The sequence below is a fragment of the Sorex araneus genome, chromosome 1, assembly GCF_027595985.1.
Source record: "Sorex araneus isolate mSorAra2 chromosome 1, mSorAra2.pri, whole genome shotgun sequence".
Classification (NCBI taxonomy): Eukaryota; Metazoa; Chordata; class Mammalia; order Eulipotyphla; family Soricidae; genus Sorex; species Sorex araneus.
In genome coordinates, this window is record NC_073302.1 from 1,041,951 (window position 1) to 1,066,833 (window position 24,883).

Here is a 24,883-nt window from a genome sequence, read left to right on the forward strand (position 1 = left end):
CCTCGGGCGGGGCTGGGGCCCGCGCAGCTGCTGGTGATTAATGCTGAAGGTTGCGGCCCAGAACAGCGCTGGGATAAACATCGCAGCCGACAGCGCGCAGACAAATGGGCCCCCGGCCCGCCTGGCGCCAGGGCAGGCTGACTCGTGACCGCCTGCTGGACAAGGCTGAGGCTAAGGCCGGATGGCCGTGAGCACCGCAGTCGCAGCAGGATGTCAAGGCCCCTGAAGACCCTGCCTCTCCCGGTCAGCACGGACAGTGACGAGGAGCAGGTCCAGGCGCCTGCAGTGACGTGTTTATTGACGGAAGTCAGGCGATTCCAGGGCTCAGCCGCCCTCCCTCTGGCTAGGGAGGGTGGGGTCCTGGCCCTCAGCCCCTTCTGGGTTAGCGCTGGGTTTGGGGGGACCTGCAGTCTCCAGCACCAGCTCCACGGCCCCCTCGTTGGTCACTCGGCGCACCTCCTCCCCTCTGGCTGCCAGGATTTCCTCAATGTTCCTATGAGTGAGAGAATGAGAGCAAGAGAGGGAGAGAGGAGCTGGAGCGATAGCACAGTAGGGAGGGCGTTTGCCTTGCACGTGGTGGACCCTGATTCGATTGCCAGCAAACCATGTGCTCCCTCGAGTACCGCCAGGAGTAATTCCTGAGTGCAGAGACAGGAGAAACCCTTGAGCATCGCTGCTGGGTGTGCCCAAAAAAAGCAAAAAAAAAAAAAAAAAAAGGGAAAAAGGGAGAGAGAGAACCACGTACTATAACTCTGCTGCAGACTCATACCTGCCTGGACCTCAGCCCCCAGGGCAATCCGGGGCCTCTTCCAGGGTCTTCTCCACTGCCCTAGGGACAGGGCTCATCCCACAGCAATCTCAGAGGAGGGGCGCAGCAGGAGCCCGCCCACCATAAACCACACTGAGGTGAGCCCGACCAGACAGGGCGCGGTGGTATGAGGGTGGCATGCCCGAAGAGAACCTCAGCAGGGCAGCGGCGGGACCCACAGAGCAGAGACCCTGGATGGACCCCACACCTTAGGAGGGCCAGCTGCCCTGAACGCTGAGGTGAGGCCGTGAGTGGGCTCAAGAGGGCTGGTCTCCAGAAGAGATTTAGCGACTGTAAACAGGTACCATGCCTGGGCAGCCTCATCTAAAGTGCTCCTGCCCTGGGTTAACCCCAGCACCACACACGATTAAGCAAGCCTGCCAGGAATGATCCCTGAGCACCACCACGTGTGGCCCATAATGAAAAATTGAAGCTGAGGCCAGAGCGATAGCACAGCGGGTAGGACCCTTGCCTTACACACAGCCAACCCAGATTTGATCTCTGGCATCTCATATGGTCCCCTGTGCACCGCCACGAGTAATTCCTGAGTGCAGAGCCAGGAGGAACCCCAGAGCACCACCGGGTGTGACCCAACAAAAAGCAAAAAGCAAAAAAAAAAAAAAATGGAAGTTATCTTAAATTCCAGTCCCACCCCCTTTCCTACGAGATGAGAAACGGCAGAGGGGCTGGAGAGACAGCACAGCGGGTAGGGCATTTGCCTTGCACGCGGCCGACCCGGGTTTAATTCCCAGCATCCCGTAGGGCCCCTTGAGCACCGCCAGGAGTAATTACTGAGTGCAGAGCCAGGAGTGACCCAAAAAAGTAAAAAAAAAAAAAAAAGAGAGAGAGAGAAACGGCAGAGAAGGGCGCTGCGACGGCTCAGGGAAGCTGCCTCTGACCCAGGCCCCATCACGTGGTCTCACCTACCCCCTACCCAGGTGGACCCACCTTTTCCCGTCCAGGTCCGAGAACCAGCCCAGGTTGTCCGCGATGATATGATGGTTCTGGCAGCCAGGGCAGGTCACAAGGACCACACCTTGCTGATAGGCCAGCTTGGAGATGCGATTGGAGGAACGAGTGCCACACACCTGGCGAGATGCTAAATGCAGGTGAAGCCCCGCCTCCTGGGGAAAAAGCCCCGCCCCGGAAGCGCCCTCCGCGGGAAGGTCCCGCGCTCCTGGCGCCCGCCGTCTCCGACCCCGGGCGTCCCGGCCGCGCCCACCTTGCAGGTGTAGACGAGCTGGTAGTGCGCCGCCTCCACGCGCCCCAAGTCGGAGCTCGTGCGCCGCGGGCTCCAGCCCCAGCCCCTCTCCGCGCCCAGCAGGCGGGATCCACGTCCCCACAGTCTCCTCAGGCCGGGCGTCCGGGGCGTCGCGCGGCCCAGGAGCGCCACGAGGCTCAGGGGCGCCCTCAACATCCTGCGCGCTCGGCCGCCGGCCCGCCCGGCTCCTCCCAACTGAGGCCGCGCGCGGCCATGTTGGAAGCGGGCACGCGGCGGAAGAACCCCTCCGCTTCCGGCGGCACGGCGCGCCCGCCCGGCCCCGCTCCACTGAGGCCGCGCGCGGCCATGTTGGAAGCGGGCACGCGGCGGAAGAACCCCTCCGCTTCCGGCGGCACGGCGCGCCCGCCCGGCCCCGCCCCACTGAGTCCGCGCGCGCCATGTTGGAAGCGGGCACGCGGAGGAAGAACCCGTCCGCTTCCGGCGCCTGGGCACGGCGCGCGCTGCTGCTCCCTGGTGGGCGGCGGGAAAAGGCACGCGGAGGCGCGGGGCGGCGGGTCGCGCATTTATTTGGGGACGGGGCCACGCCGCCGCGGCGTTACGAGCCTTCGGTGTCGGTGTTGTCGCTGCCGGTGGTGTTCTCCCAGTCCGCTTCGCCCTGCCGCGAGGCGTGCTGCATCTTCCGCAGCGCCCGCTTCCTGCCGGAGACCGCAGGTGGGCAGGTGTGCGCAGGGGCGCGCGGGTCCCCCGCCCGGCCACCCCGCGCGCCCACCTGCGGTAGTTCTCGAAGCTCTCCTTGAGGCGCCGCCGCTCCTTCTCCGGGGGCTCAGCTCCCATCTCCTGGAGGAGGGTGGGAGTGAGGCAGCATCCGCTTGGCACCCACTGTCCCCCCGTAGGCTTCCGGGGCGCCCTTTCAGGGGAGGCACGCGGGGCCCCGGGGCCACTGCACTTACGTGGTGGGTCAGCGACAGACACTCCATGTGTAGGGCCTCCTCGGGCTGCTCCGGGTTCTCTCCATCGCCCAGGCTTCCTGGAAGGACCAAGTGGCCGGGGGTTCCTCCTGCGCATCCCTGGGCGGGCAGGGCAGCCCCAGCCAGCAGCAGACACCCCGCTGCTCCAGGTGGGGACCCCCGCAGAACCCGCGAGCCCAGGTGGGCCAGGCTCAGGGCACCTGTCCAGAAAGGGCCCTGGTGGCTTAAGCCCATCTGGACAGTGAGTGACGCCGGTCCCCGAGCTGACCCTCCCCACCTCCGTCACTGCTCTGCCCTGATGCTCCCGGGTCATTTGGACAGCAGCCATGTGATCCCCGAGCACATTTTTAGGGGTGCACCGTCCGAGCCTGTAAGGGGCTGAGATGGGGCTCCCCTCACCTTTGTCTGAGAGTGGGGCATCCTCCTCCAGGTCCTGGGAGAGCGAGAGCTTCCGGGGAGAGAGAGACGGGTCACGGCACCCCTCCCCAACGGCCTTTGCCCATGTGTCCCAGCCTGCCCCCCATGTAGATGCCTGGCTCACCTCCTGGGAATTCCGGGGTGAGCTGTCTTCCAGGTCAGAACTCTGGCCAGCGAGGGAGAGGGGACTGGTCAGCAGGGGCAAAGGCCCCGGCATGCCCCGGGTGTGGGAGGACAGGGGAAGGGCCTGAGCAGACTGTACCCCCCTCCCCACTCTGCCCCAGCCCGCACGTGATGGGCTCGGTCGGGAGAGGAAGGCACGGGGCAGGGAGGACCCAGCCCGGCCCCCGCACCAGCACCAGCCTGTCCTGCCGCTGCCCCAGCCGGCCCTGTGCCGCCAGCAGCCGGGCCTCACACTGGAACAGCTGCAGCTGCAGCTCGTCCGCCCGCTCGCCCAGCTCCCGCGCCCGCTTGCGCAGCTCGTCCTTGTCCTGCAGGCTCCGGGCGTACTGCGCATGCAGCTCCTCCCGCGACGCCAGCGCCTGTGCGGAAGGGACGGGACGGGCGGCCCAGGGCTGGCTGGGCACCCCCCGCGCACCACGGCAGCCGGGCTCCTAACAGAGTATGTGGCAGGCAGGCCAGGCGGGGCCGCCCGAGCTGGAGCACTCACCTCCCGAGCCCACGTCCTGCCCACTAGGGACCGCTGCATGCTCCCTCAAAGGTGACGGGACACCCAGCATGGCTTGGCACCAAGCATGGAGGCCACAGGGACCGAGGACACGTGCGGGCCACGGCCAGATCAGTGTGTTCAGAGACAGCCAGCGGCCGAGAGAAAGCCCCTAGCTTCACCCTGATTCCTGTGCCTGTGCCCATCCCGGGCCTCCTGCTGGGAGTACCCAGGCCAGTGCAGGGACACGGCTGTCCGAGCACTGTCCCAGGAGGCCGCTCGGAGACTTGATGTTCCCGCTCACTGGCAGTCTCTGCCTTCTGCCCCTGCTGTGCTAGGGAAGGGGGCACGTGCCCAGTTTGGGCCCTTTGTCTTTTGCGGTGCCAGAGCCCCAAGCCTCACAGATCAGAGCTACACGCCAGGCCCCACCGCAGATCTGCAGTTCAAAGCTAACCCGGGAAAACCAAATCAACTGAAGTTTCCCTTCCTCGGCCTGGGTCCCCGCAGCTGGCAGGTGCTCTTTCTCTGCGCAGAATCCTCCCTTTTTCTGTGTGAATTTGGGGACCACACGAGGGGAGCCCAGGAAACCCTCTGCAGTGCTGGGGTTCAAACCAGGGTCACAGGTGCCTTGACCCTGTTGCCGCTGTTCTCTCGAGCCAAAGTAAAAGCAAAGGCCCGGGAAGGTGCCCACCTGGTCCCGCTCGCCGGCCACCTCATCCATCTGCTGCAGGATGGCCTCGATGCGCTCCTGGTACATCTTGGAGTCCTTGCGCAGGGCCTGCACCTGCAGCTCCAACGTCTCCTTCTCCTCCTGGCACTGTGGAGACCGGGACAGTGCTCCCTGCAGAGCAGTTCCCACGCCTGCGCAGACCCTGCCCCCAGATGACGGAGCTGTGTGGGCCCTGGGAGGCCCGCGGGTGGTCCTCGTGCAACCACTGGTGGTCTCCCCCCTTGCCTGGTGCTCACCCGGCCGCGCAGGGCCTCCGCCTGCCGCAGGTCCTTGCGCAGGGAGAAGATGGTGCGGGCTTGTTCCTGGCGGGCGCGCAGGGCCTGGCGCCAGTCTTCCTCTGGCACCTGCATGTAGGGGCTGCCTCTGTCCAGCGTGCCTTCCTGCAGAGGGGAGAGGCAGGGCAGGGCAGCGGCCAGGCCGGGGCCCCCCGCGCCGGGGCCCACGCAGCCGTGGCCCACCTGCGCGGCGGCCTCCAGCTCCTGCACGCGCGCCTGCAGCAGCGCCTTCTCCTGCTGCAGCTCCCACAGGCGCTCGTGGCTGGGCCGCTGCTCCATGGCGTGCCGCAGCTTCAGCGTGTGCCTCCGCTCCACCGTGCAGTCGTCCTCGGCCTTCATGAGGCTGTGCTTGAGCCGGTCGATCTGCGTGGGGGCGGGGGTGAGGGTCAGTGCCGCGGCCGGGCAGCCGGCCCTGGTCGCGGCGCGCCGCGGGCACCTCGAGCTGCAGGTCCCGGTTGCGCATGAGCGCAGCGCCCTTCTCCTCGCTCTGGCGGGCCAGGCGCAGGGCCAGCTCGTAGTTCTGGTCCTTGCAGCGCTTCAGCTCGCGGCCGCCCGCCTCGCACTCCTGGCGCAGCCGCTGCACGCGCTCCTGGTGCTTGCGCAGAAGGCTGTCCTTCACCCGCAGCTCCTTGATGAAGTCGTCCTTGGAGCAGAGCAGCGCTGACAGCTCCTGCACCTTCTTCTGCAGCTTCATCACCTCGCTCATGAGCAACTGCGTCAGGCCCGACTCCCCGGATGCGTCTGCGCATCCCGGGGGCAGGTCTAGGGTCACTCGCCAGGCCTCTGCCCCCGCCCGCCCCAGCTCTCTTGTTGGGTCCAGCCCTGGGCGTGGGGTGTGAGAATGGGGCTCGGGGCTGGGCGCAGAGGGCCACTTGGCCCAGCTGGGGACAGAGGTCCTGATGGAAAAGGCCTCCCAATAGGATGCCCAGGGAGCAGGGGTCCGATAGGGTCCCTCTCTTCGGCCCCTGCTTCTCCCAGCACCAGCTACGCCCTGCCCCGGAATGCAAGTGAAAGCCCTGTCCACCCAGGACAATGCTTTCACTTGCATTCGCTCCACAGACCCCAGAATGAGGCACCAGGTGTACGCCGTGCACCCCCTGCCCTTGCCCTGTGCCCCTGACACCGTGGCTGAGGCCTCACCGATAATCATGGAGAAGACGCGGGTGGGCTCCTTGCCTGTGACCCTCTTGTAGAGCTGCGGGTAGTACAGCTCCAGACTCTCGAGGAAGGCCACGTAGCCCTTATGGCCAGTGCGCTGCAGGATGTCCAGGAGCACCCCTGCAAGCAAAGCCAGGGGGGCTCCGGATGGGCGGGGCTGCTCCTGGGGCAGAGATCCCAGTGGGCGGGACTGATGGGCCAGACTCCCAGTGGCACCTGGCGTCCCCGTGCGTGGGACGGATAGATCCGGCTCCCAACGGAATGTGGCTCCCTGTGGGGCGGGGCTCCGGTGGGCGGGAACGATGGGCAGGGTTCCCAGTGGGCGGGGCTTATGGACAGGGCTCCCTGAGGGGCGGGGCTCCGGTGGGCGGGAACGATGGCCCAGACTCCCAGTGGCATGGGGCGTGGCTCCGCAGAGGTGGCGCTCCCGCTGGGCGAGACTGATAGACCAGACGCCCAATAGCATGGGGCGTGGTTCCCCAAGGGGCGGGGCTGACTCTAGCCCTCAGGCCCCGCCTCACTAACCCACTTTCCGCTTGCGAATGACCAAGTTGGGGTCGCTGAGCACCTGCTCCTCATCATCGGGGTTCAGGACCTTGCACTGCCGCAGATAGGGGGTGATGCGCGCGGGGTCGATGACAGAGATGAGCTTCACCCGGAATCCTTCCAGCATATTCCAGCACTCGTCATCGTTCTCGTAGTCGGACATGGCTTGGCGCTGCGGGCGCAAGGAGGGCACTGGCCGGTGCCGCCACCCAGCCGGGGCGCCCCATCTGCTCCCAGGAGTCTCCCACCGCTTGGGCCACCCTGACCTTTCTCCGAGTCACCCCGCCGACAAGCCCGGGGCGGGAGTGGGGTGCTCTAGCCTGAGCCCCCGCGTTCCGTGCTGTTACGGGGCTGCAGGGAAGGCCCCTCTCGGGGAGGAAGTGCGGCCGGGAGGGAATCCAGCGGCAGCACCCCTGGCCTGGCCCGTGCGGGGACTTCCTCATTCCCCGCAGCTGCCTCCCTGCGCTGGTGAGGCAACTGGCGCCCAGCAGCTGGCCGGGCAGCCTGCGTGCATCAGGGACGACCTGGGAAGGAGTGTGTCACCGCGGCTGCCGGGAAGGCTGCTCTCGCACCTCCGCCCGTTCCGGGCAGGTGTCCCTGCCTGGAGCCCGCCTGCCTCCAGCAGACAGGAGGCCCGTGCCACCAGCCTCAGCCTCCGCAGAGACCCCTGGTGTGGCTGGGCAGGTGGACGACCCCGTGGCGGGGGTGCTGCTGGGGAAATCTGGCCCATTACTGCCCTTGGAACTGAAAACCCGCACCCCCAACCCGCCACCCTGAGGCTCCTGCCACCAACGCAAACAAGCAGGTACTGGTACCAGGTAGCCAGGGGGGCAAACGGGGCGTTCCCTGTGCCACCAGCATCCCAGGGGCCCTCCAAAGCCAAGGCAGTGTCTTCCCACCACTGCCCGCTCAGGGCCTACCTGGGGTCCTGGGTCACTGAGGGACAGGCAGCAGGCTGGGACAGGTGGTAGCCTCCTGGCTCTTTCTGCGTTCTCTCCCGCTGGCACCCAGGCGGCCTCCCACAGGGACGCTCTGGGGCTGGACTTGCCAGCCCGGGAGAGGCGGGGCCCAGGGAAGTGGAAGTGGAGGCTGAGGAAAGCGGTGTGAGGCCACCCAGCCTCCCGGCCCAGGCAGACGCCTGGCTTCCGGAAGTGCTGCAGCGGGGTGCGCCCAGCCCGGCACCCCACCTACAGCAGCCGTGGTGGCAGCACAGGGATGCCTCGTGCAGCTGAGTAGCCCCAGGTCACCCCGGGGGGACACAGAAACTGCAGCAGGGAGGGCATGTGCCTTATACCGAGCCCGCCAGGGTCTGACCCCCAGCACCCAAACGGTTCCCCCACCACCAGGAGTGGTCCCTGAGCAGAGCCAGGTGTGGCTCCAAAACTACAAGAACAGGGTGGGCAGGAGCTGTAGTCACCCCTTCCCGGGCATCTTGGCTACCTCCAGCAGCTTGTTTCACCACAGGCGACGGCCCGGGCCACGCCTCCAGCCACAGCTGCCAGCGCCTCCTGGCCGGCTGTGCCAGACTGGCTCCCTCAGAGCCTTGGTCGCCCACCTCTGCTGAGACGGTTGGTGTCGCTCGCCAGGAGTCGTGGCACCACCGGGCACCTGAGTTGAGTGGCCATGCAAGTCCCCCAGAAACAGTGTCCAGACACGTAGACTTGGGGGTGGCTGCACCTTGGCGAGAACCTGCCCCCCCCACCCCCCGAGTGCTCTGATGCCACTAACCTGGCCCCCCCACCCCCCGAGTGCTCTGATGCCACTAACCTGGCTCCCCACCTCCCCGGAGTGCTCTGATGCCACTAGTCGCAGCGAGGAGGTTCCACTCACGGCCTGGGAACTGCCTGGTCTCTGCGAGGCAGGATCCCTGCGACTGCTGGCCAGCGGCAAGAGGGAGGTGGCCAAGGACACGGGGGGGGCGTGGCTCCCGGTGGGCGGGGCCGACGGGCGAACTCAGACAAGGCGAGGAGGCAGTGGCCAGACAGGATTCCCTTTATTCCCACGCCCCGAGCTCCAGTCTGCACGCGTCCGGCGCGCACCTCCGTCCCGCAGCGCTGTCCTGCACTGGCCGGTCCCGGGACGCTGGGCCGCCGGGGCGGTCCGGGAGGGGCGGCGAGGCCTGAGCGCGGGCGCCAGGACGGGGCTGAGCCCGGCAGTGCTCGAGGCCCCCACGTACCCGCCGCTCACACCAGCCTCCTGCGCTTCCGGGCGTGCCGGCTCCGCCGCGTCCTCTGCTCGTCCCCGTCGTCAGAGGCCTCCAGGGTGCCAGGGGCAGCGTCCAGCGCGCCCTGCGAGGGCCGGGGGCTGGAGTCAAGGCACTTGGCCCGTGGCACAGGGCCCAGATGCAGGACAGGGTCGGCGGCTCGGCCGGGAGCCCCACAGCGTCCCGAGTGGGCCCACGAGCTGCACCCAGCCCTCTGGCAGTGGGCGTGAGCACGCCGAGGTGACACCCCCTCCGGGCTTACAGGCTCCCCCGCTTCCCGAGACTCCTGCCCAGAACCGCACTGCCCACCGCTTCCTCCTCCTAAGGCTGCCCAGCCCCAGCCGGTGCCCCTTCCCGTGGGCGGGACCGCGGGCTGGAGGGAGTCAGACACGGGCTGGGCGGAGCCAGGCGCGGGCAGGGCGAGCTGACCACGCCTACCTCTCCTGCTGTGGTCGTCCCGGGGCTGAGGCTGGAGGGTGGCACCAGCTCCCCCAGCTCATCGCAGTCCTCGTCCTCGGTCTCGGGGTCGGCCCCCGACAGCGTGGTGGGGATGCCGCGAGGGGGCAGCGTGGCCAGCAGCGCGGGCAGGGTGAAGGCCGCCAGGAAGCGGGCCCTGAGCAGCTGGTAGGCAGGGTTGCACCGCAGCTGCGCCCGCACCTCGGCCAGTGCAGTGGGCAGCGCCCCGCTGGGCAGCAGGGAGGCAGCCCGGTGTTCCAGGGCCGCCTTGTGCAGCAGGAGGCCGGCCAGCGCCCGCAAGCCACACAGGGCCGGGGGCTGGTAGGGCAGCAGGCGACCCAAAGGGGACGCGCACACACCCCGCCGCCCAGCCAGCCATTCCCGCACCGCGGCCTCCGCCTCCAGGGACAGCAGGCCCAGTTCCAGAGCCCCCTTCTCCGGTCCAGGCTGGGGGGGCTTCTCCAAGTCCTGAGGTCCCTGGGAGCCTGCTGGGGTCCTGCCTGGCGGTGGCAGCCCACAGCCCAGGTGTTCAGCAGTGCGGGGGCTGGCTGCGGGGGAGGGTCTCAGGCCCGCAGGGGCCTCCCCGGCACGTGTCTTGTCCTGTCCCTGTTCCGCAGGGCTCGGGGTAGCGTCAGTCCTGGCGGGCAGCTCCGGCCCTGGCTCTGTGCTACCTGGAGGCGGCTGTGGGCAGCTCGGGGCAGAGGCACTGGACGAGGGGGGCAGCTGAGCCAGTAGTAGTCCTTTGGGGTCAGAGGTCGCTGCCAGCCCGGGCAGGCCCAGCACGGTGGGCACAGGCAGCAGCCCCTGAGCAGTGAGGACCCAGGTGACAGGCAGGGGGACGCCGGTGACTGCATGGGGCCTGGCCTCGGGCATGCCCAGGGCCTGGCCAGGCGGCTGTGCAGGGCTGGGGGTGGCTGGGAGGAAGGGCGGTGGTCCGGGTAGACCCTGCTTCCGGCACGCGGCGGGGGCCTGCGACTGGCCCGGGGACCCCGGCGGGAGTTGGCTGGGGGCCCAGGCGGGGAGCCCTGAAGTCTGTGGCAGGCAGGGCGACTCCGTGTGCCCGGGGCCCACTGTGCTCGGGGTGGCCAGGGTGAGCAGCAGGGGTGTGGCGGCCAGCGAGGGGCCCTGGGCAGCCCTGCGGGCACGCGCCTCCCGCAGACGCTTCTCCCGCAGCAGCTCACTCACAGTCTTGGGCTTGGGCCGGGGCCCACTGGGCGCGGCGGGGGTGGGGGCTGCAGCCTGGGGCGCCCCGGCCCCTTTGGACCTGCTGCTCCTTGTGGCCTCTCGAGCGGGCACTTGTGGGGAGCAGCCGCCTACAGGGAGGGCAGAGCACACGGTGAGCAGTGGGCACGGCCCACGCCCAGGCTGGTCCCCGCTGAGCACTGTTTGGGCAGCACAGGAACAGAGGACAGCGGAAACCACGGACACGGCCGGGACCGGCTCCCAGCGGGGAGACCCCCAGGCCAGGACAAACCTGCTTCGATTTGGCCCAGGGGGGACACAGGACACTAGGGGAAGTCCAACGGGGGTGCCCCGGGGCCCAGGCTGTGAGGCCTCCACCCACCGCAGGGCAGAGCAGGGAGAGGCAGCGAAGCAGCGAAGTACCTGGGCTGTCCTGGGCACTCGGGGGCACCTGCAGGAGGGGAGGGGTCAGCAGCTCACGGTTCTGTCCCCCACGCCCCCCCAGCCCCCCCGACCGTGGCCACGTGCACAGGCTCTGGCATCACCTGCGTGAGCGCTGGCGCCTTCCTCTCCCGCACTACCTCCAGGCAGCCGGCAGCATCGATCTGGAAGAGCTGGTGGGGAAGCGCCCGGTCAGCGTGCTGGCTGCAGAGCCCCCGGGCCCAGCCCGAGGCCCCGGGGCCACACCTGGATGAGGAGCGTGAAGACGGGCGTGCTGGGCAGGCGGGTGTCCTGCAGCTGCTCCCGGACGCTGTCGGCTGTGGGGACAACCCAGGCGCTGAGACCCCAGGGCCGCCTCACCTCGCCCTGCGGGCAGCGCTGGGTGGCCCCACTGCTGCTTTGGGCCACGGCTGGTGCTGCCTGGGGCTCACTCCTGGGGGCGGGGGGTGACCACACAGGTGCCGAGCCCACACCCTCCCCGGCTCTGTCCACCCGGCCTGCCCTCCCCCTGCAGGGCCGCACCTTGGGTGCGCAGGGCCTGCCTGCGGGGCGTCGGGGGCAGGGTGATGTCGCCCACCCAGGGGCTCACGGCCATCAGCAGCTGGCGGTGCAGGAGCCGCTGGTGCAGGGCACGCCCCCTCCGGAGGGCCCTGGGCCACTGCTGTGGCACACATGGGCGGGCAGGGCCGCTCAGCTTCTGCTTCTGTCGGGAGATGGGTCCCGACTTGGCCAGGGGCTCCAGCGCCACCGCCCCCACCCGCCCCCACCCGCCCCTGCCTGGGGCTGAGCCGGTACCAGCATCCGGCGCCGAGCCGCCGTGTTACTCTCCAGCACCCGCAGCACTGTCTCCCGCGGCACCTTCCGCCGACACTGGCCCTTCTGAAGGAGACCCTGGGGCTGCTGGTGCGGCAGGACTGTGCCCCCCTCCCCGCCATGGGCCCGGGGCTCCGACCCACCTCGTCCGCTGGCTCCTCTCGGCTCGCGTCTGTGGGGCCGGGGGGCGCCCCAGGGGCCGGGCTGGAGGCACACCCCAGCCTGGCCCCCAGCCCTCCGCTCCCCCGCCCCGTGATGCCCGTCCGGGCGGGCACCCACAGGGCCAGGTCTGGGACAGGGTGCTGGGCCGAGGGCTGGGCCGGGCCTCCCGCCCCAGCCTGCGGGGCCTCCTCTGGCTCTGAATCCTCACAGCTCCCGTCCACACTGCTGTCCACGCTGCCGTCCACGCTGCTGTCGGAGCTGGAGCTCCAGCGCACCCTGCACCGGGGCCGCCGCCGCCGCCGGCCCTGCTTCTGCTGGGGGCGGGAGCCGCATGGTCAGCAGCAGCGGCAGCCCCGGCCCCTCCCGCACGGCGGGCGCCCCGGGCCTCACCCGCACCATGATCTTCCACTTGCTGAGGCACTGCGAGCCCGTGCGCTGGGGCAGCTCAGACGCGATTTTGGCCCAGTTGCCTGGAGAGCAGAGAGCAGCGAGGTGGCCCCCGGGCCTGACTGGGCCCCCCAGAGGCCGCCCCAGTGACAGTGACCGAAACCCAAACAGAACCCAACATTGGGATCTCAGCCGCGGCACAGCAGTCCCGGCACTGCAGGCCGCCCGCCGCCCGGCGAGTGCGCACCCACGCCGTGCTTCCCGACCAGCTCCAGCAGCTTCCCCTCCTCTCTGCAGTCCCACCGGCCCTTCTTCAGGCTGAAATGCAGCCGGCGGAGATACCTGTGGAGACAGGTGAGGGTCTCGGGCTCGGGGCAGACGCTGGGCGTGGGGGAACGGGCTGTGGGAGCAGCTGGCTGGTCTCCAGCCCGGCAACGCCCCAAGGCCCCACTCACCGGTCGCGGCACTGGGCGTCGCTCCGGCCCGGCACCTCCTCCCGGATCTTGAACCAATCCTGCTCCCCGTATTTGGCGACAGCCTGGAGCAGCTTCTGCGGGCACAGCCGGAAGCAGCCAGTCGGCGGCAGCCCCAACCCCAGACGGAGGGTCTGCGGCAGGAACGCGCACGGCCCTCCCTCGGGGCAGGACGGCATGGGGCCCCCGGGGCCCGGCACTCACAGCGTCCTCCTCGGGAGCCCAGCAGCCCTTCCTCAGGCGTGGGTCTAGGCTCTTGGTCCAGCGGTAGATGAGCTGCATCGAGTCTCGGCCTTCCATGTAGTACACGACTGCGGAGAGGCAGCCCGGGTCTGGCGCGGCCCGGCCCTCACCCTGGCACCCCCCCCGGCACCGGTGCCCCCACTCACTGCGGCGGTAGGGCACGTGGCTGCCCACGCGCATCTCCTGCACCAGCTGCGTGAGCATGCGGTCCTCCTCCTCCGTCCACTCCCTGCGCTTGAGCGCCTTGTTGTACTGCTGGTACTTCTGCAGGCACTGGAAGGCGCTGCGGTGGGTCTGCGGGGGGGCGGGGGCTCAGGGAGGAACAGCCACGGCCCACCCGGGTCCTCGCGTGACCCACGGGCCCTGGGAGCATGGGCAGGTGCACACGTGTTTGTGGGTGTCCATCCGTAAGTCCACGCGTGTTTCTGTGTGTGGGAGCCATGGGGAGGGCGGGTGGTATGCTGTGCGCATCTGTGTCTTGGGAGGTCGTGGCGCGTGTCCGTGTGTCACAGGGGGGTTGTGGTGTGTGCTCGTGTGCGTGTACGTGTGCAGAGCACCGGGTCCGAGGAAAGGCCGACGCACGAGGCACCGCCCTGCCCTGCTCAGCAGAGCTCGGATCACACCTGAGCAGAACCTGGGGTGCCCTCCTCCCACGGCCTCACAGCAAGGGGCCCCAGCCCTGCACCCAAACCTCAAGTAAACGAACCCAGCAGAGACGCAGAAGGGCCTTGAGCACCAGGCAAAGGCGGGGCGTGGGCCGGGACCCCAGCACCAGCCTGGAATCAGGCCCCGCGGGGCCAAACGCAGAGACCCACAGACCTGGCTTGGCTGGGGTCTGCGGACACACGGGCTTTGCTCAGGAACCCATGGGGTTCCAGGGATCAAACATGGGGTCCCCACGCGTAAGACGACTACCCTGACCCCCATGCCGTCTGAGCCCCTAAATTGACGAACGTCACGGCGCTTTGGGGACGGAGAGTATGGAGCAGAATCTACCACTACTAGGGATAATGCCGCGGCCGCCAGGCCCGGCCAACGGGCCCTGAGCAGGGCATCCTGGCAGCACCAACCACAAACAGGGCGGGGACACGGACAGACGGGGGATGCCAAGCGGGGAGGGGTGGTGTCGGGGACAGAAGAGCTGACAAACCACCCTCTCGGGTCAGAGCTGACGAGGCCCCGAGGTAGGAAGTGGGCAGCTGAGACCCCAGGAAGCGAGGAACAGAAGCCTGGCACGGAATCTGAGCTTGGGGGGGTCACGAAAAGCAAAAGCCTCGCCAATTCCACCTGGCCACGGGGGCACACGCAGATTCCAAGGGGACGTTCGGGCCCCAAGAACAGTGGCCGGTACGGGGCCCTGCTCCGGGACCCCCGGGCCTCCCGGGCAGAAGGGCCTTACCCCCAGCTCCTCGGCGACCTTCTGCCACTCCAGAAACCCGTGCCGGGCGGCGATGGCCATCAGCTGGTCGACCTCCGGCCGGCTCCAGTCCTGCTTGTTGATGCTGGGGTGCTCGCAGTTCTGCCAGAACTTCCGGATCTCCTCTGCGCTGCGGGCCCCTTCAAACTGAACCACAGACGGGCCGTGCTGTGGCCCCCGCCGGCCGGGTGTCCCGGGGCGCTCACCACCCCAGCCACGGCCGCGTGCTGCCCACTCACACTGACGTTAGAGATCTTCTCCCAGTCGTGGCTGTCCAGCCTGTGCCCCAGCAGGACATCCTCCGGCAGCCGGCTGCGGAGAGGAGACGGGGCTGGGCCCACCACGCCCGGCCAGCCCCCGCCCGCCCCGCGTCCCCCCGCCAGCCCACTCACTTGATCTCCTGCACCTCCCTCTCCGCCTCCCGCGCCTGCTGCTCCAGGGCCAGCTTCTCGGCCTCGCTGCCGGCCCTGCTCTGCTTCTGCTGCAGGTACTCGAGTCTGCGGGCAGCGCAGCGGGCCGTGGGTGCGGCGGGCTGGGGGCTGGCGGTCTCGCGCCGTCTCCACCCTCCGCAAGAGCCCGAGCCCGCCACTGCCGACGTGACGAGGCCGGCGCCCCGCGGCCGTGGGCTCGGAGTCCCAGTCCCCACCCCGCGTCCGACACCCTCGGAGTCTGCGCTGGGGCAGGACAGGCACGGCCAGCAGCAGTGACCTCCCCCTCAGCCGGGCGCCGGCTGCCAAGTCAGACCCAGTCCCCAGGGAGAGGGCCAGGCCGGCAGGGACGGGGCCGTGGGGCCGTCCCCACCCCAGCCCTGCGGTCACGCACCAGCCCGCCTGGTCTCTGCCGCCGGAACTCACTTCAGCAGCTTGGGCTGTAGCAGGCGCTGCAGACGGTCGCTCACCACGGCCTTCCGGAGCAGGGCCTTCTCCCAGCCCTTCCCTGCGGGGGCAGGACACAGGGCTCGCGCGCGGCTCCTCCCAGGCCCCCCAGAGGCGGGCACAGCAGTGGCTGCGACAGGGGGCGCAGGGGCGTGGGCACCTACACTTGGTCACCAGCAGCTGCTCGAACCCCTTGATACCCTGGGCAGACTTGTCCCTCGTGTCCTCATTGGCGGGCGGCCCCTGTCGGGGGACACGGTGTCACAGGGACAGTCCCCAGGGGTGCCCAGCAACCCCGTCCCAGAGGACTCACCACGCCCGTGACCCTGTCCTTGAAGTAGGGCTTCAGGAAGTGGCCGATGTACATGTTCGGGGGCAGGCTGCGGCCGTCCTTCACTCGGGGGCCCTTGGAGCCGGCCAGGCCCCATGTGATCTCCTCCTGTGGACGGAGCACAGGCGTGCAGTGAGGGGGCGGCCGTGAGCATCCCGGCTGTGAGGTCCCTGTGCCCGACCCCGGCCCACCTGCTGCTCCCGGTTCTGGGCCAGCAGCAGGCTCAGCTCGGCCAACTTCTCGCGTACCACCTCCTGGTACACCAGGTTCAGCTGCAGACACGTCTCGGGGTCCTCGGCGAGGGCCTTCTGGGCGCCCCCCCACCTCTCCTCCTCCTGGACAAACAGGAACATACAGACTTAGAAACGGGGCTCCCCAGCTGGGCCACCAGGGGCACGGCCACCCACACCCACCTCTGCACCCCACCCGACTGCTCCATGGAAGGGTGTTGGGCCTGAGGTGGAGGGGCTGACCCAGCCTCGACCATGTGCTTGTCCCTCGGCCGCAGGCGTGGCCCGGCACATGCCAAGCCTGGCCCAGTGCCCCGGACGGCACAGGATCAGCCCACCAGGCCTAAGCCATGAACACTGCTAGGAGTGGCCCCAAAGACCAACAGAAAGAACTGGAGGCCAGTGCCCGCTCTGTGGAGGGCAGACGTGCCCCTCAGCACTGTCTAGCGTCACTGCGCAGCCCCCCGGGAGCAAGCAGACAAGTGTCCTGAAGTCCAACCCCAAGCGGACCAAAGTTGCCGGTGAAGTCCTAGGACGTGGGCTTCCTCACAAGGGGAACACAGGGCACGACTGCCCAGGGAGGGAGCCCGCAGGGCCAGCGTGGCCAGGGTGGCGTGAGAGGCGCAGGCGTCCTGTCAGCAGCAGCTGCTGCTCTGGGGGACGATGGAGACCCCGACGCTGACACTGGGGCCACCTCTGAAGGAGCCTCCAAGGGCCTGAACTTACTGAGCTCGGGGGCTCCGCCGCGTCCGAGTCCTCGCTGGGGGGTGCGTCTGCGGGTACAAGCACAAGGGGCGGGGGCTAGTGCTGGAGGCGCAGACGCTGCATACGGGAAGACGGCAACAGCCCTGCCACACGCACCCGGGTAGAGCGCACGCGCACCCCCCCACCCCCGGGCAGAGAGCATGCGAGCGCGCACATACACAGCCGGGCAGAATACACGTATACACACACACCCAGGCAAAGGACACACATGTACACAAATAGGGTAGAGTACACATACATGTATGCACACACGTGTATCCCCCCGCCCCCCCAAAGTACACACACACACACACACACCACACACCCAGGCAGAGCACACACACACAAGCACACAGCCGCGACTGAGCAGACCCTGGTGCCAGCAGAAGGCCCAGGCCGACACAGCCCGGCTTCTGGGCGCCTCGGCAGGTCGGGCACGGGGCGGTACCGGCGTCAGAATCCGACCCGAGGCTCGAATCGGAGACGTCCACGCCGAGGCCGGTGGCGCCGGGGTCCAGAATCCTCTCCAGCTCCCGGATCTCCCTGGCGATCTGCTCCCTCTCGGCCGCCGCGTCCATGGCCCCACGTGCCTGCGAGGCGGGGCCGGTGAGGGGCGGCCGGTGGGGGTCCCGGGGCGGTGCAGGGCAGGGACGCCCGAGCCTGTCCGCAGGCGGGCGCGGGGCGCGGGGCGCGGCGCGCGGGGCAGGAGCGTCGCCGCCCTCGCACTGCGCCCACGGGGCCGACGTGCCCTGCCTCGAGCCCTCCCGCCCGCCCGCCGGCCCGGCCCGGCCCGGCCCGGAGCACTCACCCGCCGGCTGCCGAACCAACCCACGCCTCAAGCTGCGCCGGAGTCTGCGGAGACGAACGGAAATCCAGCCCCGCCCCTCCCGGAAGTCCCGCCTCTACACGAAAGCCCCGCCCCTGCGGGGGAGCCCCGCCCCCTGGAAGCCCAGCCCCGTACAGGGCGCCCCGCCCCGCCCCTGGCGCGGGGCACGCCGGGAAGCGACCGCCGGCGGCGGGTGCTGCCCCCGCGCGGGCGCCCCGGGCCTCGCTTCTCCGCGCGGTGACCCCGCGGTGACCCCGGCCTGTCTGAGCTGCAGGGAAGAGAGGGCCCGAGAGGGCCCCAGCGCCGCCCAGACCGAGTGGCCGCAGGACCAGACCCGGGGAACATGGGGATGCTCCAGGGCCCTGCCTGGTGATGCGGCACCTGCCCGCGCCCTCCCCGGATGCTGTAGAACGCGGGGCACCCCTCCTCCCTGCACCCCGGCCCGTCCCGGCTCCCCCGGCCCCTCCCCGCCCCCCCGCCCCCCCCACACCCAGGCCCTTCCCTGCTCCCCCCAGGCCCCTCCCTGCACCCCCCAGGCCCCTCCCTGCACCCCCCAGGCCCCTCCCTGCATCCCCCAGGGCCCACCCTGCACCCCCAGGCCCCTCCCTGTACCCCCTCAGGCCCCTCCCCGCACCCCCAGGCCCCTCCCTGTACCCCCTCAGGCCCCTCCCCACACCCCTGGCCCCTCCTGGCCTCCCCCCGGCCCCCCACCCCCACTCCCCCAGCCCCTCCCTACACCCAGGCCCTTCCCCGCTCCCACCAGGCCCCTCCCCACTCCCCCAGGCCCCTCCCCACTCCCCCAGGCCCCTCCCCACACCCCCGGCCCCTCCCTATACCCCCTCAGGCCCCTCCCCGCTCCCCCCAGGCCCCTCCCCGCACCCCCACCAGGCCCTTCCCTGCTCCCCACAGAACACACCTTCCGTGCACCCCCGCCCCCAGCTTTCCCTTTCTGGCGGCTCGGCTGGGGCAGAAGCTCAGACTTCTCCCCCACCCTTCCCTGCACACTCCAATCCATCCCGGACAAGCGGTCACCAGGGCTGGGTGGCAATTTTACCTGAGCTGAGATCATCTGGACGGGTTGCACCGTCCAAATACGTCTTGAAGTGTTACGCACGAGACCCCAGGCATGCTCCAAGAGAAGGGACCCGCAGCCCCAGCAGCCTAGGACAGGCAGGCTCCAGCACAGCTGGCTCAGAGAACGGACCGCGTGTTTGTGTGCACAAATGGCAGAATTTATTAGGTAAGGTGTCAGTGCAAACGAGGGGAAAAGAAGTTACTTAAATCAGCTGCGGAAAAACAGCCAGAAGGCACGTGCGCAGGGACCCCGTCCTGGGGGCCGCGGCTGAGTCCTCAACAGGGGCATGAAATGCCACTTGCCTCGGGTCAGCAGCAGCGCTGGGATCTGAAGGCCGCTGGGCAGCACACCTGTGCCCACACAGAGGCGGGCGGGCTGTGAGCAGGGGCACCTCCCCCGGCCCCGGCCTACCCTGGCCCGCGTTTCTTTCTACCCGTGGGGCTGCAGGGTGTCAGGACGCTCAACAAACTGCCGTTCCCAGGCTGAACTCTAGGGGCCGCTGGCTGCCCCAGAGGACTCCCGAGCTCACCCCAACAAAGGGCGCCTCAGGCCCACACTGACTGCCCACAGGACTGCTCCAGGAGAGGCGGCGCAGTCAGGAGGAGCAGTCGCTACAGGGAAGGCTGCGGGTCGAAGAAGGCATCTACCCGGGTCTCAGGAGCAAGTCTGGGATGGGAGCAGCTCCCAGCTGGAAGCAGTCAAGACTCCTCTTCCTCCTCGTTCTCCTCCTCTTTGATCTCAGAAATCTTGTCTATGGATTTCAGGATTTCAGCAACAAGATTCAACTTCTCAGCTCCAGAAATGAGCTGCCTACAACGACAAGGACATCAGGAGCAGCCTCAGGTGCTCTGAAGCGCCGAGCGGCCCAGAGCCAGGAAGACCCTGCAGACCCCACGGCATGCTCCCCCCCAAGCCACAGCTGTAGACGGGGGGGGGGGGGGGGGTCAGGTCCCACCGGCCATGCTCAGGCCTTACTCCTGGCTCTGTACTCAGGAATCACCCCCAGCGGTGCTTGGGGAACCCTCTGGGGTCCCGGGGATTGAGCTCGGGTCAGTCCCACGCAAGGCAAGCCCTCCCTGCTGTACAGTTGTTCTGGCGCCAAACTGCAGACTCCAAGCGCCTTCCTTAGGTTCACCCACAGGAGACCCGCACTCATCCCGCCCCCCTGGAGGGGGTCTGTCTCCTCCTCACTCGCATTCTTTCCAAACCTGCGTCTCGGGACCTTAGGCCGGTCGCACCAGAGCAGGCGGGTGACCCCTCCCTCGGACCCCCCAGAGGCGGGGCACAGGCACCACCGCTGCCCCAGCAGACACGCACTTAATGGAGGTGTGAGCATTGCTCATGACCAGGCGGAGGTTCTGCAGGGCTGTGTCTGTGTTCTGCTTCACCACGGTCAGGCTGGCACCCTCGCCCGAGCGCAGGACTTCGTTGTCGTGCTTGAGGTTAGAGACCTGTATCTTGGGGGAGAGGGGGCTGGGTCAGAGAACAGTACCTGGGGGGTGGGGGGAGGCTGAGTCAGACCTGCACGGCGGGCGGGGGGAGTGTCCCATGCAAACTGTTTGGGGTCCCCAGGAATGGGAACGCACTGCGCAGCCAGCAGAGCGTGGTTACCTGGAGCAAACTCATCTCCTGCTTTAGTTTCAGCACCTGGTTTTCTGCCTTCATGGCCCGTTTCTGCTCCAAGACAGCGGAAGTCAGTGTGGGCCCTGCGGCTCGCTTCCCCCCCCTCCCCTGCCCTGGCTCTGGCCGTACCGTCATCAGCTCCAGGTTCTGCTCCACCTGCTGGACCACGGACTCCAGGTCATGGTAGTCGCTCTCCTCCTTGGCCATCTTCGCCTCCAGCTTCCGCTCGAGCGTCCTCACCCTCAGCACACAAGAAAGGGCGGGGTGAGAAGTCGGGGCTCCCCTGAGCGGGCCCCAATGGAACCGAGGGCGCCCTGGAGGAGGAGCAGGCGCGGGGCTGGGAGGGGCGGTCTGCAGGACTGGGACGCGGGCGGAGCCACGCGGTGCCCGAGCTTACATACATTTCCGTCTGGGTTTCAGAGAAGCTCTGGACCTCGGTCAGTTTTCTTCTGAGCTTCGAATTTTCCTCTTTCAGCTGTCGAGAGAAAACCCTGATTAGACGGGGGCCGAGAGACCGGCCGGCCAGCGTGGGTCCACCGACACGGCCCCTCCTGCCCACACGGGCTGCTCAAGTCTTGACTTGGAACGCGGGACCAGGCGGGCGCGAAGGCGGGGGTGTGGCTCGGCTGCCCTCGGGGCCCCCAGAGGGAAGCTCCCCGTCCGCCAGCCCCACTCACTGCCTCGTAGCTGATCTGCAGCGCGCGGAGGTGCCGGTCTCCCAGGGACTCTCTGTGGGCGAAGTCGCCGGGGCTCCCCGCGGGCGAGACGCAGGAGTCGGGGTCCCCCAGCGTCCAGGAGGGCAGGCACTCGGGCCCGGCGCTCAGCTCGGACGGGGCGGAGAAGAAGGACACGTACTCGCCACGCGGGGACGTGCTGGCGGCCGCGCGTGCGGGCCGGGCCTGCTCCAGGGAGGCCGGCAGGTAGGCCCCGACCCAGCTGTCCTCCTCGTCGTCCTCGTCGTCCTCGTCCAGAAGGTCGCCGGCCCCCGTCAGGTCTTCGAAGAACGACTGCTGGTACTCCAGGCCGTAGCCCATGGTCTGAGACGCCGGGGGGTCCAGGCCGAGGCCCAGAGAGTGCCCCGAGACGCCCTGCGGAGGGCGGAAGCTGGGCTCAGCCCGGGAGGCCCGACCCCTGACCCCCCCCGCGGGCACAGCTTGCCTTGGCGTAGGGCCTGCCGCTGGGCTCCTCGTCCAGCAGCCCCAGCGTCTTGGTCTTCAGGAACTCCTTGAAGGAGAAGGGATTCGCCTCTTCCAGACCCTCCAGTTTCCCGTCTGAAACAAGCACGGCTCTCGGCGGGCGACTGGGCAGAGGCTCGCCCTTCCGGAAACGCACCCCGACCTCCCGCCCCCAGCGTGCCCCGAGCCCTCCCTGGCCAGATGACGCCCCCGCTGTGCCACAGCTGGGCAGCCTTAAGGGGCCCAACTGGCCTGGGGAATCGCCATCCCAGACCCGCGCCCCTCCCTCCAACCCAGCGTCCCCCGCTACCTCCAAAATGTGTCTCCAGGGGACCCAGCGGACTCGGCTTCAGACCTTTCCCCTTCCCATAGTCAAAACCTGCAGACACAGCGGCTGTCCTGAGCAGGCGCCCAGCAGGGACCCTCCAGGCACCCCCTCAGGACCACCGGTGCTGGACACCCCCAGTGCCCAGGGCTCCCACAAGCCCGAGATTCCGGTGTAACCACTATAGGCCAGTGGGGCCCCTGTGAGGCAGCTTGTGGGGGGGTGTGGGGTCACCAGGCAGTACGGGGGGAGTGTGGGGTCACCGGGCAGTACTGAAGGCTGTGGGGTCACTGGTCAGTATGGAGTGTGGGGTCACCAGTCAGTACTGAAGGCTGTGGGGACACGGGCAGTACAGGGGGAGTGTGGGGTCACTAGACAGTATGGGGGGAGTGTGGGGTCACTGGTCAGTACCAGAGGTACAGGGTTACCAGGCAGTACGGGGGAGTGTGGGGTCACCGGTCAGTACCTTGGGGAGTGTGGGGTCACCGGTCAGTACCAGGGGGGGTGCGGGGTTACCGGGCAGTACGGGGGAGTGTGGGGTCACTGTTGAATACCAGAGGGGTGGGGCCACCGGTCAGTACTGGGGGAGTGTGGGGTCACCAGACAGTACTGAAGGCTGTGGGGTCACTGGGCAGTACGGGGGGAGTGTGGGGTCACCGGTCAGTATGGGGGAGTGTGGGGTCACCAGACAGTACTGAAGGCTGTGGGGACACTGGGCAGTATGGGGGGAGAGTGTGGGGTCACTGGTCAGTACCGGGGGGTGCGGGGTCACCGGTCAGTATGGGGGAGTTTGAGGTCACCAGACAGTAAGGCAGTACGGGGGAGTGTGGGGTCATTGGTCAGTACGGGGAGTGTGGGGTCACTGGTCAGTACGGGGAGCGTGGGGTCACCAGACAGTACTGAAGGCTGTGAGGATGCCAGGCAGTACAGGGTGATTGTGGGGTCACTGGACAGTATGGGGGGAGTGTGGGGTCACTGGTCAGTACCGGGGGGGGGGTGCAGGGTTACGGGGCAGTACAGGGGAGTGTGGGGTCACTGTTGAATACCAGAGGGGTGGGGTCACCGGTCAGTACTGGGGGAGTATGGGGTCACCAGACAGTACTTTTATCACAGACAGAAGGCTGTGGGGTCACCGGGCAGTATGGGGGGGGGGGGGAGTGTGGGGTCACCAGACAGTACTGAAGGCTGTGGGGACAACAGGCAGTACAGGGTGATTGTGGGGTCACTGGACAGTATGGGGGGAGTGTGGGGTCACTGGTCAGTACGGGGGGGTGCGGGGTTACGGGGCAGTACAGGGGAATGTGGGGTCACTGTTGAATACCAGAGGGGTGGGGTCACCGGTCAGTACTGGGGGAGTATGGGGTCACCAGACAGTACTTTTATCACAGACAGAAGGCTGTGGGGTCACCGGGCAGTATGGGGGGGGAGTGTGGGGTCACCAGACAGTACTGAAGGCTGTGGGGTCACTGGTCAGTATGGAGGGAGTGTGGGGTCACTGGTCAGTACGAGAAGTGTGGGGTCACCAGACAGTACTGAAGGCTGTGGGGACAACAGGCAGTACAGGGTGATTGTGGGGTCACTGGACAGTATAAGGGGAGTGTGGGGTCACCAGTCAGTATGGGGGGAGTGTGAGGTCACTGGTCAGTATGGGAGAGTGTGGGGTCACCAGACAGTACTGAAGGCTGTGAGGACACTAGGCAGTACTGGGGGAGTGTGGGGTCACTGGTCAGTATCGGGCGGTGTAGACCAGTCAGTAAGCGTAGTGTGGGGTCCTGGTCAGCATGGGGGGGCTGAGTCGTCACTGGTCAGTACAGAGGAGCATGGGATCAGTGGTCAGTATGGGGTGTGTGGTCACTGGTCAGTATGGGAAGCTGATGAGTCACCAGTCAGTACGGAGGAGTGTGGGGTCAGCGGTCAGTATAGAGGAGTGTGGGGTCAGCGGTTAGTATGCAGGAGCGTGGGGTCAGTGGTTAGTAAGGGGAAAGTGTGGGGTCACCGGTTAGTATGGAGAAGCGTGAGGTTACCAGGCAGTATGGGGGGGTGTGGAATCACCAGGCAGTATTGGGGTGTGGGGTCACCGGGCAGTACCGGGGATGTGGGGTCACCAGGCCGTATGGAGGGGGAAAGAGTATGAGGTCATTGGTCAGTACGCAAAGTGTGGGGTCGGCGGTCAGTATGGAGGAGTGTGGGATTAGTGGTCAGTATTGGGGGGAGCGTGAGATCGGCGGTCAGTACGGGGGGAGCGTGGGGTCACCGGTCAGTACGGGGGGAAGCGTGGGGTCACTGGTCAGTACGGGGGAGTGTGGGGTCACTGGACAGTACGGGGGGGGGGTGTGGGGTCACCAGTCAGTACGGGGGGCTGAGGGGTCACCGGTCAGTACGGGGGGAGTGTGGGGTCACTGGACAGTAGGGGGGAGTGTGGGGTCCCTGGACAGTACGGGGGTAGTGTGGGGTCACCAGACAGTACGGGGGTAGTGTGGGGTCACTGGACAGTATGGGGGGAGTGCGGGGTCACCGGTCAGTACGGGGGGCTGAGGGGTCACCAGTCAGTAGGGAGGAGTGCGGGGTCGCGGTCGGTCACTGTTGAACACCGGGGTGGGGTCGCCGGGCAGCACGTGGGCCGCGGGGGGCGGCCGACCCTCACCTGCGTCCGCCGCCGAGGCCAGCGCGGGGCCGGGCACGTAGCACGTGAAGGCGGGCCGGGGGCCGGGGCCGGGGCCGGGCGCGTCGGGGTCGCGGCCGCGGGGCCGCTCGCAGTCCAGCTGGGGCAGGCGGGGCCGGCGCGCGAAGGAGGCGGAAGCTGCGGGGACAGGGACACTCAGCGCCCGGCCGGAAGGGGCCTGCCCGGCCCGGCCGCCGCTCACCGTCCGGGACGACGAGGCTGCGGGCCCGCGCCAGCGGGGGGACGCCCGGGCGGCGCGCGTAGCCGGACATGGCGCGGCTAGCCCGGCCGCGGCCGCCGCATGGCCCCGGCTCCGGCCGCTCGGCCGCCGCCGCCGCTCGCCGCTCCCGCTCCGCGCACCGGAAGCGCGCGCCGAACGGAGGCCGCGGGAGGCGGGGCCCTCGGCGGAGGCGGAAGTGACGTCCGAGGCGCGCCCGCACGGAGGCCGC

At 68.4% G+C, this 24,883-nt stretch overlaps 4 protein-coding genes and 1 long non-coding RNA gene across 12 annotated transcripts; 1 reads left to right on the forward strand and 4 right to left on the reverse strand.

The window, feature by feature from the left end:
* Positions 1-271: 271 nt before the first annotated feature.
* DNLZ (DNL-type zinc finger) lies at positions 272-2,362 on the reverse strand. Its single transcript, XM_004613398.2, has 3 exons — positions 2,031-2,362; positions 1,757-1,896; positions 272-493 (listed from the first exon to the last, which is right to left on the reverse strand). The coding sequence occupies exons 1-3, from the start codon at positions 2,223-2,225 to the stop codon at positions 325-327; spliced, it is 504 nt and encodes a 167-aa protein (XP_004613455.1). The 5' UTR covers positions 2,226-2,362; the 3' UTR covers positions 272-324.
* Positions 2,363-2,450: 88 nt separating this feature from the next.
* Positions 2,451-8,477, reverse strand: CARD9 (caspase recruitment domain family member 9). 5 transcript variants are annotated; one of them, XM_055134766.1, is made up of 13 exons: positions 7,712-8,477; positions 6,771-6,963; positions 6,228-6,365; positions 5,524-5,828; positions 5,271-5,450; positions 5,049-5,192; positions 4,774-4,899; positions 3,769-3,957; positions 3,540-3,581; positions 3,398-3,446; positions 2,981-3,198; positions 2,800-2,867; positions 2,477-2,725 (listed from the first exon to the last, which is right to left on the reverse strand). In XM_055134766.1, exons 2-13 carry the CDS (start codon positions 6,952-6,954, stop codon positions 2,626-2,628), a joined length of 1,743 nt encoding a protein of 580 aa, XP_054990741.1. In that variant the 5' UTR covers positions 6,955-6,963; positions 7,712-8,477; the 3' UTR covers positions 2,477-2,625. The 5 variants fall into 5 exon arrangements, 4 of the variants coding, with proteins under 4 accessions (XP_054990733.1, XP_054990741.1, XP_054990745.1 ...); XM_012933775.2 differs by having other exon boundaries at positions 2,485-2,725; positions 2,981-3,057; XM_055134758.1 differs by having other exon boundaries at positions 2,451-2,725; positions 5,049-5,450.
* Positions 8,478-8,767: 290 nt separating this feature from the next.
* Positions 8,768-17,629, reverse strand: SNAPC4 (small nuclear RNA activating complex polypeptide 4). Of its 4 annotated transcripts, none has more exons than XM_055134744.1 (23): positions 17,557-17,629; positions 17,197-17,338; positions 16,731-16,777; positions 15,966-16,109; positions 15,757-15,882; positions 15,608-15,686; positions 15,423-15,504; positions 14,961-15,065; positions 14,808-14,880; positions 14,551-14,715; positions 13,298-13,445; positions 13,113-13,219; positions 12,891-12,985; positions 12,683-12,777; positions 12,445-12,518; positions 12,030-12,359; positions 11,869-11,952; positions 11,596-11,776; positions 11,320-11,390; positions 11,178-11,246; positions 11,056-11,083; positions 9,433-10,763; positions 8,768-9,079 (listed from the first exon to the last, which is right to left on the reverse strand). In XM_055134744.1, exons 2-23 carry the CDS (start codon positions 17,324-17,326, stop codon positions 8,975-8,977), a joined length of 3,669 nt encoding a protein of 1,222 aa, XP_054990719.1. In that variant the 5' UTR covers positions 17,327-17,338; positions 17,557-17,629; the 3' UTR covers positions 8,768-8,974. The 4 variants fall into 4 exon arrangements, with proteins under 4 accessions (XP_054990719.1, XP_054990712.1, XP_054990708.1 ...); XM_055134737.1 differs by having other exon boundaries at positions 12,030-12,362; XM_055134733.1 differs by having other exon boundaries at positions 12,439-12,518.
* An 882-nt stretch (positions 17,630-18,511) lies between these two features.
* Positions 18,512-24,803, reverse strand: ENTR1 (endosome associated trafficking regulator 1). The gene is made up of 10 exons (XM_055132392.1): positions 24,637-24,803; positions 24,417-24,572; positions 21,758-21,826; positions 21,431-21,543; positions 20,950-21,360; positions 20,674-20,747; positions 20,402-20,513; positions 20,261-20,323; positions 19,967-20,106; positions 18,512-19,459 (listed from the first exon to the last, which is right to left on the reverse strand). The coding sequence occupies exons 1-10, from the start codon at positions 24,704-24,706 to the stop codon at positions 19,348-19,350; spliced, it is 1,320 nt and encodes a 439-aa protein (XP_054988367.1). The 5' UTR covers positions 24,707-24,803; the 3' UTR covers positions 18,512-19,347.
* Positions 19,960-20,942, forward strand: LOC129403562 (uncharacterized). Its single transcript, XR_008629292.1, has 3 exons — positions 19,960-20,091; positions 20,288-20,536; positions 20,748-20,942. It is a non-coding gene; the product is annotated as an uncharacterized LOC129403562 (long non-coding RNA).
* Positions 24,804-24,883: the final 80 nt, after the last annotated feature.